The following is an 18,944-nucleotide window of genomic DNA, read 5'->3' as shown; positions in this document are numbered from 1 at the left end:
TTATTTACCTATCCTAATCTATGTAAACTAGGGTTTCACATACATAAATCAAACAAATGTGTCCTTCAAAAATTAGAATATTACATTTACTCACATTTATCTTCAACAAGTCCAGCAAACAACATTAGAACAACCTACTACTTTGTCCAACTCATTCTTTGATCAAGTTAACAGAACAGTATCATCTACAAACAATAATGGCAGTAATATTTTTCCTACTCCACCTTGGTTCAGCAGTACACCATGATTATCCTCTATGCTCTCATGTAATGCCCCATCCTGAACATCCAGGAGGGTGAAAGGTGTGCAAGGAATAGAGTGACTTGGAACAATGTGGTACAGCGGGGTCGATGTGCTGTCAATGGATTGAACCAGGGCATGTGAAGCGTCTGGGGTAAACCATGGAAAGTTCTGTTGGGCCTGGATGTGGAAAGGGAGCTGTGGTTTCAGTGCATTATTACATGACAGCTAGAGACTGAGTGTGAACGAATGTGGACTTTGTTGTCTTTTCCTAATGCTACCTCGCGCACATGCAGGGGGAGGGGGTTGTTATTTCATGTGTGACGAGGTGGTGATGGGAATGAATAAAGGCAGACAGTATGAATTATGTACATGTGTATATATGTATATGTCTGTGTGTGTATATATATGTATACGTTGAGATGTATAGGTACGCATATTTGCGTGTGTGGACATTTATGTATATACATGCGTATGTGGGTGGATTGGGCCATTCTTTCGTCTGTTTCCTTGCGCTACCTCGCTAACGCGGGAGACAGAGACAAAGTAAAATAAATAAATAAATATTTCTAACAACTCTTAAACAAGACCTACTTCCATTAAAAAGTCAAGTGTTTTCCAAAAGTCTTTTATGAATACCATACAGAGTTTGAACTTCCCATGCAGCTTTCCTGTTAGCTTTATCATATGAATTTTGTAAATCCATAAATGCCCTTATACTTGGGAAAAAATCTGGTCTACACGTCTTTCCTTCCTAAATCCACCCATTCTTCAATAGTGCTTTTAACATCATAAATAGCAATCCTACTATATACCATGCTAACTGTGCTAATAAAAACATATTTGACTAATTTTTAGAAACACACTTCGATGACTTTTACACAATGGAAAAATTGCTTTCTTCCAAATATCAGGTAGAAGTTCACTTAGCCATGCTGCTATACGTAAACATTTTCCAAAGCCATTCAACAGCAGTTTCATCCCATTCTTCACCATCTTACCCACCATTCAATCTATATCTATTCTGTCCTTTAAGAATATTACTGGCCTCACATTCTGTTTTTTAAAGCCCTTATCTATTCCACTCTTTCCTGACTTCTAGCCTTATCTTACCAATAGCAGTGCCTCTTATACTATCATCCCTGACTGTGCTTATGAAATGCTCTTTCTCTTTCTTACAAAACTCATTTATTATCAAAAGCAGTTTCCCAGACTTGTCTAATACATTCTCACTATTCATGTAAAATATCTCTTCTACATTTACTTACTTCTTTCATACTTAACTTTTTTCATTTTTCTCACACACAGTTTCATCTCCTGCCCTAGCAAGGCATAAAGAAGCAGACACACAATAGCCTCATTTTCACTCATCTACTCTTATTCACAAGAAACTGAAACTAAATTTTGCAATTCAAGGCCAAACATCACAGATAGTTTCAAGGTTAACTTGTCATTCTTCCTTAGATTCCAGTTCAATCTTCCTCCAATATCCTCATTTGTTCTTTTATTCATATCCATTAACTTTTCAATTTTCTATCAATGATTCTATATCTTTTACTCTGCTATTTACTAATAACTACTTTCTAGGAAATTAATTACTACTTCCAAGTTTTTGACACATAACTCCACAAGCTGTTTACCATTTCCATTCACATCATTAAATACCCCATATCGCATAATTACACCTTCAACGGCCTCATTGCTTATCTTCCCATCTAAGTCATCCATCACTAATATCTGGTCTTTTGCAACAAAACTACTGACAATGTTACTCATCTGCTCCCAAAACATTTGCCTCCCATAATCTTTCATCTCATAGCCAGGCACATAAGCATTAATAATTATAATCAATCATCTTTTGCCATCCATTGTAATTTGTACCCATATCAATTTGGATCCAACTTCCTTACACTCTTTACACACTCCAACAACTCCTGTTTCAGCAGTAGTGCTACCCCTTCCTTAGCTTTTGCTCTTCCAAACCAATCTTCCCCTTTACCCTCGAGCTTTGTTTCACTCAGAGCCAGAACATTCAGGTTTCTACTTTTCTCTTTCTCATCTCAGTTACATCCACATGAATTTAGACCTCCCAAACTGAACCTTTGAGGAGAATGAGCACACCCTGCTTGGCTCCTTTTGTTCCATCTTTTGGAAATCCTTGATTAAATTCTACCAACTCAAACATACTGATTTTTCTTCAGATGACTATTCTGGCACATTCAAATATTCATCCCATCAAATAAGGTCATCAACACTGGAGAGCAAGAAAATGTTGTACCATACTCTTAGCAGACATAATTACTAAAAGACAATTGTAAATATGAACAGTGAATATTAAAAACATAAACCAACCTTTAAGTTCAGTCACAGGTTCTTTCCTATTTTTTGTCACATCAAAAATTCTTATCTTTCCATCTTCACAGCCTGAGGCAAGTATATCAGCATCCCGCCAATCACAGCCATACACAGGACCTGGATGACGATAGTCCTGTAATAGAGTTCCGTTCACCTGGTGGACATAGCAGAATCCCGATTCACCTGGTGTTGGAAAAACTACTATCATCAAAATTATCTATATCATCTTAATCACTATAAAATATATTTATCTATTAACTAGACATAAAAAGTCATGATATTACTTTACTACAAGGCACATTGTTTCATCTATGTTGACTCCGTTTCTAATCCCAAAGGGTGGATAAAGTGCATGCACCCCCTCAGTTCACTCAAATACCTCTCAACTCATGTCCAGAATGCTAAACTTCCATGCCAATACTGTTTAAGTGCTTCTTCCTTTTACACTTGCTTACTAAACTGTGATTTACTAAAAGAAACCAAAGTCCCAATCACACTATCTCCATGCACAAAATACTTCAGTCACGTCCAGTCCCAAATGATTCCTCTGGTTTCTTAACATGAAATATCTGGGCCAAATCAAAATTCTAAAAAATTCCAAAGTCTAACTCTTCTTGTAATTTTACAATACCACTACTAAAGCAGGAACATTAGGTAGGAGCCAAGTGCTTCACTATACATTAGAGTTACCCTCTGTCAGTGGCCTGTTAAAGGTGAGGCATAAAGGCTAAGAAGCAGCACTGGAGTTTACTATTTATGGAGACTATTTCTGTGGCCACCCTCTAGAGAGTTCCAGATGGAATTGGCATCATAGATATAGACAGATAGATAGATAGATTAATATATATCTTATTGAAACACCTATTTTCTGTGGCAAGTTCTACATGATAATACCATCCTAAAAGAGTTTCATATATATGCCTTCCTACTCGGCTTTCATCAATACATCAGAACTGGGACAAGTGCTCTTTCATTGAAGCTCCCTGCACACTTTATATATCAAAGCTGGGACAAGTGCTCTTTCACTGAAGCTCCCTGTACACTTCATACATCAGAGATGGGACAAGTGCTCCTTCATTGAAGGTCCCTGTACACTCTTTACATCAGAAATAGGACGTATGCTCCTTCGTTGAAGCTCCTTGTGCATAATATACAAATCTTTTCCATTCACCAGGAGTTTCGTCATAATTTCAATTTTCTTCTGTGCATGATTATAATCTCAAACTCAGTTTTTTATGATAATATCCTTACTCAACTTAACTCACACATACTTAAATTCACTCCAACATTTTCTTCACCATTCAGATTGATACTGCATTGACATCCCATCTTTTTCAAAAATTTCAGTCTAACTTTTCCCTGCATTCAATTTCAGCATCCTCCTCCCCACTTAAAACCATCAAAGATTCCTAAAATCTACACAACTTCTCTGACTTAGCTAAAAGAACAACATCTGGAAACAGCAACAAGAGTAATTATATTATATTATTATTTATTATTTTGCTTTGTCGCTGTCTCCCGCGTTTGCGAGGTAGTGCAAGGAAACAGATGAAAGAAATGGCCCAACCCACCCCCATACACATGTATATACACACACGTCCACACACGCAAATATACATACCTATACATCTCAATGTACACATATATATACACACACAGACACATACATATATATACCCATGCACACAATTCACACTGTCTGCCTTTATTCATTCCCATCGCCACCCTGCCACACATGGAATACCATCCCCCTCCCCCCTCATGTGTGCGGGGTAGCACTAGGAAAAGACAACAAAGGCCTCATTCGTTCACACTCAGTCTCTAGCTGTCATGCAATAATGCCCGAAACCACAGCTCCCTTTCCACATCCAGGCCCCACACAGCTTTCCATGGTTTACCCCAGACACTTCACATGCCCTGATTCAATCCACTGACAGCATGTCAACCCTGGTATACCACATCGATCCAATTCACTCTATTCCTTGCCCGCCTTTCACCCTCCTGCATGTTCAGGCCCCGATCACTCAAAATCTTTTTCACTCCATCTTTCCACCTCCAATTTGGTCTCCCACTTCTCCTCGTTCCCTCCACCTCCGACACATATATCCTCTTGGTCAATCTTTCCTCACTCATTCTCTCCATGTGTGCTTTCTCTCTCTCTCTTTGGGCACAGGAGTAATTATAATTTCATTTTATCATAATTCATCAGTTAACCTTTTTTGGTATCACCCTATTTTGCTTTTATCAAATGATCAAATGAAATACCCCAGCTCTAATCACATTAAACAAACATGGTAACATTTCATAACCGTGATGCACTCCCACATTCATTTCAGACCTCTCACTCACTACACGACCTTATCATAAAAGCTCTAAACAGCTTTCAAAACTCTTCTGTTCACACAATTTTCAGTTAAATCTTTTGAAATAGTTATCCCATTAACATCACCATATTTTTTCTAAATCCATTCATGTTGCATTAATTTCATTGTTCATTAGACCTTTCTTGAACACCCGCTAAAGTGCCAAATCTGATCTGCACCTCCTAATCCCACCTTGTTGGTCTTGTACTATGGGTTCAATAATCCTTTTAACATGAAAATTCACAATCCTATCAAACAAAGCACTAACCATGATACAAAGAATCATTCCTCTTTCATTCCTACCCTCTATAGTTCCTACCACTTACCTTTATACATATGAAAGAATAAATGCCTTCATCTAGTTATTCAGCAAACAGCCATTTTTCCATGCCTCCATACACAATTTCAAAATTAATTTAACTGCAATTTCACCTCCAGACTTCACCATCTCACTCATCACTCCACCTATATCCCACATTACTCCATAATACAATACATGGGCATAGTTGTTCTTCTTACCTTTGCACCTATTCTGCTCTCTCCTTTCCTCTAATCCTATTATCCAAATAGCCACATCTACACCATGATTTCCAATCAGTTCCTTAAATTGATACAAGTTCAAATGAATTTTTATATTCTCGTTCTTATACTATTCATTTCCCATTCATCTGAGATGGCCATGATTGGGACATGGTTTTGCCCTTGCCATGTCACCTATTGAAGAAAAAACTGGACTTTTCTAGTACATTCTCACTCACTGTATGAGAAAAAAAGTTAATGTGATACTTGGTTGATGATACTATACCAAGCAAATGTAAAGTAATGGGGAGGGAAAAAGTGACAAAAGGCCTCAATATGATCATCATCTGGCTGGAAATAAGCTCCAGGATTCTGTGTGTGAGAAGGACTTGGGAGTCAAAATTATCCCTAACCTGTCAATAGAATTCAACATCATGAGAATAGCAAAAGAGACAAACTGTCTGCTGGCAAATCTTAGATTAGCTTTCATGCACATGAATAAGGACATCTTTAGCAAGCTATTCACATCCTATGTAAGGACAAAACTAGAACATGCTTCTTAAATTTGGTCACTTCACTAAAAGAAACACAAAAAAACAAATGAAGAGGGTCCAGAGGAGAGAAAATATATGTACCAGAATTGAGAGGCTGAGTCACAGGGAAAGGCTTAAGGCTATAATCTGTCAACCTTGGAAGAGAAAAAAGTGAGGGATGACCTGATCATAACCTTTAAGTTTTTGAAAAAGACTGATAATGTTGGAAATGTAGAGATAGCATAAGCAGAGTACATAAGATGAAATTAAACAAGAAACATGTCAATAAAAAGTGTGAAGTACTACAATCATAGTGTAAAAGTGGTGGATGAATGGAAAAGAATGACTGAGGATATGGATAATGCACAGAACATACATAGATCTAAGAAGTAGGATAGTAGAGAATGTTCACGAGGTGGGTCCCCGTGAGTGCAAAACTCCCTCCCTGTACAGTACATATAGGCAACTACATCAAAAGTGTGGAAATGAGCCATCATCACACCTCTCTTCCAGAAAGAGAACCCTAAGGAGGTGCTGAACCACAGACCAGTCTCCCTAAGGGGTGTGGTCTTCAGGCATTGGAAAAGATAATCAGAAAGCAAATACATGACTTCCTACACAGAAAAAACTACCCAAGTGAGAGACAACATGGTTCCAGGGAAAGGGGGTACTGTGTTCAGAACCTCTCAGATTTCTATTAGATTGAGAAGCCTGTTGTAGACAAAGAAGAAAGCTGGGTGATCGCTTATATCTGGAATGAAAGAGAGCATTTGCAGGTGTCACATAGCAGGCTCATAAAGATGTTGGACAATCAGGCATTACTTACTGCAGTGGCAATATCATAACCAATGAGGTGAGGAGATGCTGCTACTGCAGCAGACATTCAAATATAGGAAAAGCATTGAATTTCAGTGCCTCAAGGGAATGCTCTAGTTTTTTGGAGTATCCAAGTCTCATCACACCTTCTCATGGTGACCTCATTACCACACCCTTGGGGTGGAACAGAAAGGGGAGGTGTTGCCAAACTCCATCAGGGTAATAGTTGTAGTTTTTTTAATACAAACACATGGAGTGTGCTAGGGTTTTAGTTTTTCAGACAATTTGGGAGCCCCAATGTCTCTGGGAAACACTGGCAGGATTTACCCTCTGCCAGTGGCCAGTTCAGGATGAAGTACAAAAAACTGCAAACCACCTCACACCCCATATTGTCCTAAAACATCTCATTTCCAACACATCCACCATCCTCTGCACAACTCTATCTATAGCCAATGCCTCACAACCATATAACATTGTTGTAACCACTATTCCTTCAAACATACCCATTTCTGCTTTCCAAGATAATGTTCTCACCTTCCACACATTTTCAATGCTACCAGAACTTTCGACTTCATACTTACCCCTCTCTCCAAAACTATTGCATTCACCTCCCTAACAACTCCATCCATAAACAAAATAAACAACCATGGAGACATCACGCACCCCTGCCGCAAAGTGACATTTACTGAGAAACAATCACTTTCCTCTCTTCCTACTCTTACATATGCCTTACATCCTCGATATAAATGGTATTTCAGAATATTGCCTACTACACCATTTCTGGGTACACTATATTTAACAATGATGGTAAAAAAATAAGGTGGTTGCTCTTCGCTGAAAAATGTTGCTGTTGATAAAATTGACTTTGCTTTTGTAAAAATAAAGGATGAGTTTCAGAAAAGAATCACAATAGGATTACTTTAATGGCCTCCAGAAGAGTCACCAGAGGTAGACAAAAACTATATGATCAGACAGGAGAAATTAGCAATGAAAATGGTATGATAACTGTAGGAGATTTCAACATACTATAATCTAAGAGGGGAGAATTCCTTTCCAGTAGCTCAGGGAACAGGCTTTACCTAAATCTGCTTGATTGTGCCCTAAAACAATTAGTTGATTACATACGAGAATATATTACATTCAGTTCTGACTTCAAATGAATATCTTGTTAAAAACGTTAAAGTTGGAAAAGTATGATACAAAAGATCACTGGTGATACTTCTAAATCACCCTTCTAAAGTGCCTGTAATGCTGGAAAAAAAACTGCATATCTTAAAGATCTTTGCACTGCTCTCGAAATGCAAACTTGTGATATCATAAATGAAAGTGATATGAAGAGGAAACATTTGTGCAAACGCATAGTAAATGGTCCTTTTCCAATGTGAAGCCAAAATGGTGGAAATATGACATAATGAAGTGTTTGTTGTCTAAAACAGCTGTACATAAGGAGCTCAAGGAGATCAATAACAAGCTTAATGGAGTAAATGATACCTATATTTTGTCAAAGTAAACGCTAGCATGATGTGAATATTACTAAAAATAGCTAAAGAAACAAGAAAGAGTTTTATGGCTATGTTAGAAGCAAGAGAGTCATTAATCAGTCAACTCGTCCATTAATAACTGAAAATGGTGATTTAGTTCATAACAACAAAGATATAGCAGATTTGATGTGATTTTCTTGCATCTGTATCAACAATGGAAAATATAGCTTAAGTCCAGAGTCTAGTTCCAGTGTTGAGGGGAAAACATTTTGTGACATGGATATATGAGCTGAAGATATAGTATCAGCACTAAATTATACAAAAACAAATGAAACAGCAGGTCCAGAAGAGTTCTATCTGAGGACAATGAAAGAGGTACAAAATGAGATAGTTCAACCCTTGACTACTCTCTTCACTAAGTTCCTTGCCTTGGGGAATGTTCCAAAGGAATGGAAGCTTGCTGATGTAACATCCATATTCAAAAAAGGTAATAAATCACTGTCTGGAAATTATCACCCAATTGTCTTAATGTCTATAGTTGGTAAACTCATGGAAACCATCATTCAGGAAAAGTTTGTTAACCAGCTTTTTTTTGTGGGAAGCTCCAATTATAGACAAAAGTCCATAACAAGGCAGGATCTTAAATGAAATATGTAGAGGGGTATAAAAGGGAAAACGAAGAGACAAGGAAAGGTTTTTATGAGTTTTGGAGGAAGCGAAAAATCTGTCTTTTAAAATGTGCCACGTTATATCATCAAGAAAGACATGAAGCAGTAGAGTTCTAAAGCTTCTAAAGCTTCGAGTTGTACGGAAAGAAACAGTTATCAAAACGGCCCACCCCTGAGTTACCATATTGATACGGTAATCAATTGACGCAGAAGCTTACTGAGTATTGTGTGGTCCACCTAGTGGTAGGGGCACATAAGCAGCCACGTTTTGAAGTCAGCCAGAGAGAGTTTGTAAGTTGGACTGCTTTTGACTCAACTCTGTCAAGTAAGGATGCAGAGCCAGAACCACCCTATAAATGGCAGCAGTACTCCATACAAGAACGAATCAATCCTTTATATAGGCAACTGTTCAGAAGAGAAGATATTTCGACACCCTAAATAGGACTCAGAGGCAGACTTAGCTATTTCTATAATGTGGGGTTTCCTAGAACGAAAGGATGTAACAGTAATACCAAATAAGTTCATTGAGCCAAGAAGTCGAATTACAGAACCATCAAAGGTGAGATGAGAGTTGTGAGGAGTTTTCAATAGGGAGGTGAGTGAAAACTGGGTCTTAGAGGCCTTCAACTTAACCAGGTTTCATCTATCCCACACAGATATCCTATCCAAGCCTGAGTTTAGTGAGGAAGCTGTGTCGAAATGAGATGCAGACTTTGTGAGAGAAAATAAGCGGAACTGAAGGATGTGGAGGAATGCAGTATTGAGTCATCAGCATAGGAGTTTGGTTATTTGTAGAAGACAGGAAATCGTTGATAAAAAGGATAAGTGTTGAGACATGACAGAACCTTGAGAGACACTGCAGTAGATGGGAAGGTGGCCATCAACAACCATGGAAACAAATTGGCCAGAGAAGTAGCTAGATATGAGGGAACAAAGTGAGGGAGGGAAGCCAAATGAAAGCTTGGAAATATCAAGGGCATATACATATGCCTTCTCAAAATCTTTCAGTGATGATGATCAAACATTATCAAGATAGAAAAGAATATCACCAGTCGATCTCACCTTATGGAAGCCATAGAAGTGATCGAAGAGAAGAATTTAGAGTTGCACTTAAAAGATAACTCTCAGGATGGTTTTTGAAGAAATCATTCATGTCTAACAAATTTGCTTTATTTCTTTAATGATATAATTGCATGTAGGATGAAAGTAAAAAAGTTGCTGTCATCTACTTAAATTTTCAAAAAGCATTCTTTGAAGATTCACACCAAAGGTTACTGATTAGAGTTAAATCACACTGTATAGATGAGGTTGTACTTTGGTGGTTAGGAAAGCAGTTAAATGGCTGTAAACAAAGAGTTGTGTTGAGCGGTCAAGCCTCAAATTGGTTAAACATTATAAGTGATGTATCACAAGGATCAGTCTAGGGACCGCTTCTCTTTCTCATATATATTTAAGATATTGATAATGGGCTACATTGTACGATACTGAAATTAGCAAACAATACTAATTTGGGAAATAAATCTAAAACAGAAATTGAAAGTCTGCAGCTTCAAATGGACATAGACAAACTGATGGATTAGGTTAATAGGTGAGAAATGAATTTTAATATCTATAGGGACAAAGTGTTACATGTCAGTACTCGAACTGAAAAGGGAAACTACAGCATGAATTCTGTTGAACTGCAAAAGGTAAATAAGGAAAAGGAATTGGGTGCAATAATCTCTGGTGATCTAAAGCCAAGTAAACAGTGCACAAAAGCAGTTAAAAAGGCAAACAAAATTCTTGGATTCCCAGGAGTGGCTATCAAATTCAAGGCCAGGGAAATGATCCTTACTCTTTACAAGTCAACTGTGCATCCCCATCTTGAATATTATGTTGTTTCAGAATGGAAAGAATACAGAGACGAGCTACCAAGATGATTCCCAGACTGAGAACAAATCCTAAGAGGGCCAACTAAATGACTTAAATCTATTTAGTTTACAAAAGAGAAGATTAAGGGGTCATCTGATACAGGTTTCTAAATTTTCAAAGACTTCAATAATATCAATTCAAAGACTTACATGTAGAAAGACTCATCTTGATTTCACTCATAGTAATTGTTACAACCTCGTGGACAAACGCTTTACCTCAAATGAGGTGAAATACTTTTCCTTCAATGGGATTATTAACACATGAAATGATTTACCAATTAAAGTGGTTGAAAGTAGTAATATAGATACACTTAAGAACAGACTTGGTAAATATTTTTTTTTTTTTTTTTTTGCTTTGTCGCTGTCTCCCGCGTTTGCGAGGTAGCGCAAGGAAACAGACGAAAGAAATGGCCCAACCCACCCCCATACACATGTATATACATACGTCCACACACGCAAATATACATACCTACACAGCTTTCCATGGTTTACCCCAGACACTTCACATGCCCTGATTCAATCCACTGACAGCACGTCAACCCCGGTATACCACATCGCTCCAATTCACTCTATTCCTTGCCCTCCTTTCACCCTCCTGCATGTTCAGGCCCCGATCACACAAAATCTTTTTCACTTCATCTTTCCACCTCCAATTTGGTCTCCCTCTTCTCCTCGTTCCCTCCACCTCCGACACATATATCCTCTTGGTCAAACTTTCCTCACTCATTCTCTCCATGTAAATATACTGGTAAATATACTGATTAAAATTCACAACTGGCATTATTTGCACATCTTTAGCTATAAGAAAAGTTTACAATATTTTTTCATCTTTGATATATATATGTATTTCTACTCATATCATGATATCATAATCTGTTCCACTGTCACACACAGCCTCAAAAGGACCTAGTGGTCTATTGTTGTTTGAATTCCATTGTATCTTGTAATCCTAATCTCACATCCTTCATTCCATTCCATTACCATACCTCCTCTTGATTAACCATCTGTATCATCTTGTTATTCTGATCTCACGCCCTTCACTCCATTACCATACCTCCTTTTGATTACCTATCCTTACATTTAATACAGATCTCACACCCTACACTCCATTCCACTTAAAGATCCCTTACCTCTCAACTCCCTAACAAGTCTAAATTCCTGTACCTGCCATCCTTTTACCATTATTGTATGTTCCTCAAATATCAAATTACACTGAGTGAAGCTATATCTCTTGTTGAAAGTAGGATACTTACACCTTTTGTGGGTATCAACTTACACATCCATCTCCATGTGTACAGGTCCCTACAGTTGATATGATACCCTTGCTACTACATTTTTGTGCTGTCTTTGAATATTTCAAACAGTAATAAAAAAACACTTACCAGCAGAAGCTATCCTTCTTGCATCCTTGTGATTCCATGCCACACAAAACACTTTTTTGTCTTTGTGAGAATGGATAGCTTGAAGAATCTTGTGCTTACTAACATCCCAAATGAATACGTCACCCCCAGAAGTACCAGCTACTATGCAGTTTAAGTCAGCTGGAGCCCATGACAGTGAATATATAATCGTGTTACAGTTGGGGAGTGTGTCTACCTGTGGATAACATACAATTACTATGTCATTTCATGTGCATCAGCTTGGTTACTTTCATAAATAATGGGGAATTTGATGCAAAAAATATTTGTCCTCCTCAATACCTTTCTCCCACTGATGGTCCACTTTCTCAGCCAATATTCATATGGCAGTTTCATCCAACTGTCTACTGCATGTTTCCAGAACTGAATACAATATAATGACCACAGCAACATAATATCTCTCTATCTCTTCTTTCTCCCCTTGTTGCTATAATGAGATTTTTACTTTACTTATTCTCTCTAGTTACCTAGCCATCTTTCTCCTTCTCATTTTGAATTTACATACATGGATTAGAAAGCAAATATTTCAATTCTGAGACTGCAAAATCAATGAGAAAAATTCCTGTTAAATCCATCAAAGATGACCATTAAATTTGTGAACTAGAAGCCTTTACCAAATTGCTAGAAGTATAGAGGTTGTCCAGCACAGGGCACAGTACATAAATAACAATATCACCAAAAATATATTAGCCATAAAGAATAGGTGCCAGAATTGGGGGAAGCAGAATCATAACAAGATAAGTGCATACTAGCTGCATGGGATATGTATGGGTGGTATATCAGTGGGGCAACTATACAGTTAATGTAGCATCAAAAGTTTCTAAAAGGTCTTCAAACATTCACTACTCAGTTTTGTAACCACTTTATTGAGCTTCTGTATGCCATGAGGGGAGAAGGCTAACTTATTGGATTGCTCAAAATAAACATCGCAGTGCACTGTGATGGAAACACAGATAATATCACCCTCTAAGTTATACATTACCATGGATTAAATCTCCACTTACAAAGACAGATACATAGCTACCAATGCCTTTTCAGCTATATTTGATTACAGCACAATCATTCATACCCAACATTAATTTAAATCTCAACTTAGGAAATGGTAATGGTAGACTGAAAGTACTGTATACAAATATTGATAGATTAGTAGTACATGGTAAAGAGCTGGTTCTTAAGGATTGTATAAGAGACAATGCATCTGATTTTGTTGGAGCTATGTAGACAAAACTTATCAAAAAATACATGATTTCACCTTTCCTGTCCAGAGGAGTATATGACAGTAATGAGAGAAAGAGAACACAATGGAGGAGCAGATTTGGCCTTCCTAGTAAGACAGAGCCTTATGTTTCATGAAAGGATATGCTGGGTTTCATCTTCCGCAGAGCTTTCAATACTTCTTCTCTCTTAACCAAACCATTCTCCCTAACCCTCTCACTTCAAAGACCACCCTAACCAAAACACCCCATATCTGCCACTCTATCATCAAACACATTCAACAAATCTTCAAAATACTCATTCCATCTCCTCACTTCATCGCTACCTGTCACTATTTTACCCAGGCCCCCTTCACTGATGTTTCTATTTGTTCTCTTGTCTTACATACATTATTTACCTCTTTCCAAAACATTTTTTATTCTACCTAAAGTTTAATGACATTCTCTCACTCCAACTCTCATTTGCCCTCTTTTTCAACCCTTGCACCTTCCTCTTGACCTCCTACAGCTTTCTTTTACACATCTCTCAGTCATTTGCACTCCTTCCATGTAAGTATCATCCAAATGTCTCTCTTTTCTCTTTCACTAACAACTTTACTTCTTCACCCCACCACTCACTACCCTTTCTAATCTGCCCACATCCCACCTTTCTCATGCCACATACATCTTTTGCACAAGCCATCACTGCATCTCTAAACACATCCCATCCCTCACCCACTCCCCTCATGTCATTTGCTTTCACCTTTTGCCATTCTACACTCAATCTCTCCCAGTACTTCCTCAAACAAGTCTCCTTTCCAAGCTCACTTACTCTCACCACTCTCTTCTCTCCAACATTCTCTCATCTTTTCTGAAAACCTCTACAAATCTTCACCTTTGCCTCCACATGATAGTGATCAGACATCCCTCCAGGTGCCCTTCTTAGCACATTATCATCCAAAAGTCTCTCTTTTAAATGCCTATCAATTCATACGTAATCCAATAATGCCTTTGACCATCTCTCCTACTCACATATGTATACTTATGTACATTTCTCTCTTTAAACCAGGTATTCCCAATCACCAGTCTTTTTTCAACACACAAATGTACAAGCTCTTCACCATTTCCATTCACAACACTGAACACCTCATGTACACCAATTATACCCTCAACAGCCACATTACTTAGCATTTAAATCACACATCACTAACACTTAGACTCATGCACCAAAGCTGCTGACACAATCACACAGCTGCTCCAAAAACACTTGCCTCTCATGATCTTTCTTCTCATGACCAAGTGCATAAGCACCAATAATCACCCATATCTCTCCATCCACTTTCACTTTTACCTACATCAACCTAGAATTTACTTTCCTACACAAAAACACACACTCCCACAACTCCTGCTTCAGGAGTAGTGCTACTCCCTCTTTAGCTCTTGTCCTCTCACAAACCCCTAACTTTGCTCCCAAGACTTTTCCAAACCATTCTTCCACTCTACCCTTCACCTTCATTTCACTCAGAGCAAGAACATCGAGATTTCTTTCCTCAAACATACTACCTATCTCTCCTTTCTTCTCATCTTGGTTACATCCACACACATTCAGACACCCCAGTCTGAGCCTTCAAGGAGTATGAGCACTCCCCGCTTGACTCCTTCCTGTTTCCCCTTCTAGAATTTGAAATACAAGGAAGGGAGGGTTTCCAGCCCCCCCTGCTACCCCTTTTAGTCACCTTCTACAACACATAGGAAATTCATGGGAAGTATTCTTTCTCCCCAATCCATTCCCTACATGTTGCAGAAGTTAGCTAAAACAGGTGACAGCAGGGGGCTGAAACACCTCCCCTCAGAGCCATAACATCCAGGTTCCTTTCCTTTCTTCTCATCTTGGTTACATCTACATACATGCAGATAACCCAGCCTAAGCCTTCGAAAATGATGAGAACTCCTTACTTGGCTCCTTCTTATGTTCCATCATTTAAGAACTGAAATACAAAAAGGGGAAGGTTTTCAGCTCCCTGATCCAGCTCCTCTTAGTTGCCTTCTACAACAACTGGAAATGTGTAGGTAGAAATCTTTCTCCTCTACCCCCAAAAAAATAATCTTAAACAAAGATAATATGCATACACAGTCAGGAAAGATTAAAGATTATTTAAACATTTAGAATATCACTGAAAAAATTGGCGGCTGAGCTGGAATTGCCATCTTTAACATATACCCTCACAAATGATCTCAGTTCAAAAGTTTGACATATAATTGGTGAATGATATGATGAATTGTATTTTTCATATATAAATTCTGAACAATTCTCCTCAGTATGTTCTTACCTAATGCATGAAGTAGTAATTATCTACACATGCACCAACTATTCTGGGTATAACATGGGACACAAGTGACACTCACTCCTCATAACATGCAGCAACACAAAAGCAACAAACAAATTAAATGCCCTTAAAACATTGATTTGTACAAGATAATGAGTTCCATATCATCCACTATAAACAATTCGTCTGATCCATCCTAAACCACTCCTCACCTGCTTGGTTATCAACCCTAACCAAAGCAAACTTAAAGCTACAAACCACACAAAGTAATAGTATTCAGAACAATCATGGGCTGCCTAGTCACAATGAACACTATACATCCAAACAATGAAACAAAAATCCTCCCAATACAATCCCACTTCAATATGCTCAGTGCTCGATCCTGTGCAGCTATACTATACCCATCTCATCCAAACCACTTTATAACTAACCATCAGTCTCCAAATAGAAATTAAAAACTTGCCCCTGCTTCACCTTCAGTAACTTGTCACAGATACCCCAATCCTAAACAAATACAATGCTGGCAAAACATGCATACCAAAATGACTCAACAAGCACTAAACATCCACTCTCATAATGCAGTCTTCATCACTATCACACCAGTCATACACACAACTGAACCCACACTTCCCAGACATGGACAAATTACACTTTCTTGTTTATGCTCTGGACAAAATCTATCCCTTAATCTCTACAAACACTTATTCAATACAGCCTTTGAACCCATGATGCAACTACTACAATGAAGACACTGAACACTTACTGCACAACTACCTGCACTTTATTTATTCATTTATTATACTTAGTCGCTGTCTCCTGCATCAGCAAGGTAGTGCAAGGAAACAGAAGAAAGAATGGCCCAACCCACCCACATACACATGCATATATGTAAATGCCCATACACGCACATATACATACTTATACATTTCAAGGTATACATACATATACATACACAGACATATACATGTATACACATCCACATATTCATACTTACTGCCTTCATCCATTCCTGTCACCACCCCACCACACATGAAACAGAGGGTGTATTGAAATGGTTTGGTCACATGGAGAGAAGGAGTGAGGAAAGATTGACAATGAGGATATATGTGTCAGCGGTGGAGGGAACGAGGAGAAGTGGGAGACCAAGTTGGAGGTAGAAGGATGGAGTGAAAAAGAATTTGAGCAAACGGGACCTGAACATACAGGAGGGTGAAAGTCGCGCAAGGAATAGAGTGAACTGGAATGATGTGGTATACCTAGGTCGACGTGCTGTCAATGAATTGAACCAAGGCATGTGAAGCGTCTGGTGTAAACAATGAAAAGTTTTATGGGGCCTGGATGTGGAAAGGGAGCTGTGGATTTAGTGCATTACACATGACAGCTAGAGACTGAGTGTGAATGAATGTGGCCTTTGTTGACTTTTCCTAGCGCTACCTCGTGCATGCGTTTTTTTTTATTTTCTTTTTTGCTGTTTCATGTGTTACCTTGCACTTACCCCATATAAATATACACACAGAATCATTCTATAATTGTGGTCCTGCCCTATGGATGCAGCAGGCTTCTGAATGCTGCAGGGAGCCTCAAAGAAAGCAGAAGGAGCTTCTGGGACAGACAGGTAGGTACATAGAAAATAGGAGAAAATAGGTGAAACAGCTGGAAGTTGTACTTTGCTCTCAAATGTTAGTGATGGTCTTCATTTCAAAACACAACTTAAAAGCAATAAAATGTTAAGGTGGATTGTGTTTTTCATATTTTTTTCTAAACAAATGTCTTCAGCAGGAAAGTCCTAACCTAATGCATAACATAATGATCATAATTTTCAGAAAAGTATAGGAGCAATTAACTAAAACATTCAACTTTATGTATAACCAATAAAATCAATGCAAATTGTATTTTTCATATATTCTTTAACTTAAATCAGCCTTCATATTATATCAACAATCATCTCTATACTTAGAAAAATATAAAGGTAAATACCTGAAGAAGATGGAATTATCACCTGGCTCCTAAATGCTTTCCTTTCAAAGCATTCAATTTATTATCACTAGCACAATACAGTAAAGTTGTACTGTTAATATATTTTTCCAGCACAAGTATCATTAAAGGGCCTTACATAATGCATGAATTAAAAATGATCTACTTAATCAGAAAATATAGGAGAAAATAAGTAAAACTTCTGGTATCCGAAGTGCTTGGAGAATCAGCCACTTTGGGTAACAAAATTTCTGGTTATTCAAGTTTTTCAAACATCAAATAATTCAGAAATTGTAATACCAATCCCTTACTTTATATGGGGGTTATGTTCTGAAAAAAACCTCAAATAAAGAGAAATCAAGTATAGCAAACAAATAAAGATACAGAGAAATACATGATGTGTGCAGCAGCTTCATGGACAGCACAGGCTGATTCTTCCATTACTTTCATGTTATGTAGCTTCTGATGTCGAATAAACTTATCTTGCCATCCTTCACTTGCTTGATATGGCAATGCTCAGCTACATATTCTTCTTTACATAAACATTCATAAGTCTTCAGAGCTGCTCTTCTTTGTATCATGCTCTATGAATAACTAAAGCATTTTTTCCATCTTCTCCATGCATGGATTTGTAATCCTTTTGATTACCTTAGCAGGCAGTAGAGTAAAATGTACCAAAGAACTTCAAATTTGTTCTGCATTCTTCTTTATGTTGCAAATTGCAAATTCACCCAAGTGGTAAGCACACCCAAGTGCTGACACCTCCTCATCAGTATCAGCACATTGTAAGATTTCTAGCTAAGTTTCTAAGGGCAGAGAGGTTCTCTTCATCTAAATGCTGGGTCTAAGGTAGGAGAAGATGTTGCTGGACATTTGGATGCCATATAAAGAAGCACAAACACATCAGGTTGCAGGAAAATCATTTTAGTAGGTATACCCTAACCATACAAACAGCACAGATCCACACACAACTCTGGTAACTGTGAGAATGACTAGCTGATAAGAACATTGGCATGCTCCATCCACAACCCACTCATACTCCATCTCCAAACCCTTGCTGAATTTTTTGGCACACTTTCTACCATGCTGATGCTCCCTCACCAGCATTAATACATTTTAAGTTTTCTCACTTCATTTCTATGATCAA

General features: G+C 38.0%; 1 protein-coding gene across 1 annotated transcript in view; it reads right to left on the bottom strand.

Moving 5' to 3' along the window:
• The window catches only part of LOC139765298 (WD repeat-containing protein 17-like), a 446,388-nt gene that overhangs the window by 246,020 nt on the left and 181,424 nt on the right, over positions 1–18,944 (bottom strand). The window contains exons 10-11 of the mRNA XM_071692684.1: positions 12,268–12,481; positions 2,593–2,778 (exon numbers count right to left, since the gene is read on the bottom strand). Of these exons, the coding sequence (XP_071548785.1) occupies positions 2,593–2,778; positions 12,268–12,481 (400 nt within the window). The remainder of the gene's footprint in view (positions 1–2,592; positions 2,779–12,267; positions 12,482–18,944) is intronic.

This window comes from Panulirus ornatus, chromosome 53 (genome assembly GCF_036320965.1).
Source record: "Panulirus ornatus isolate Po-2019 chromosome 53, ASM3632096v1, whole genome shotgun sequence".
NCBI classification, from domain to species: Eukaryota; Metazoa; Arthropoda; class Malacostraca; order Decapoda; family Palinuridae; genus Panulirus; species Panulirus ornatus.
This window is presented reverse-complemented; position numbering and strand designations above follow the sequence as displayed.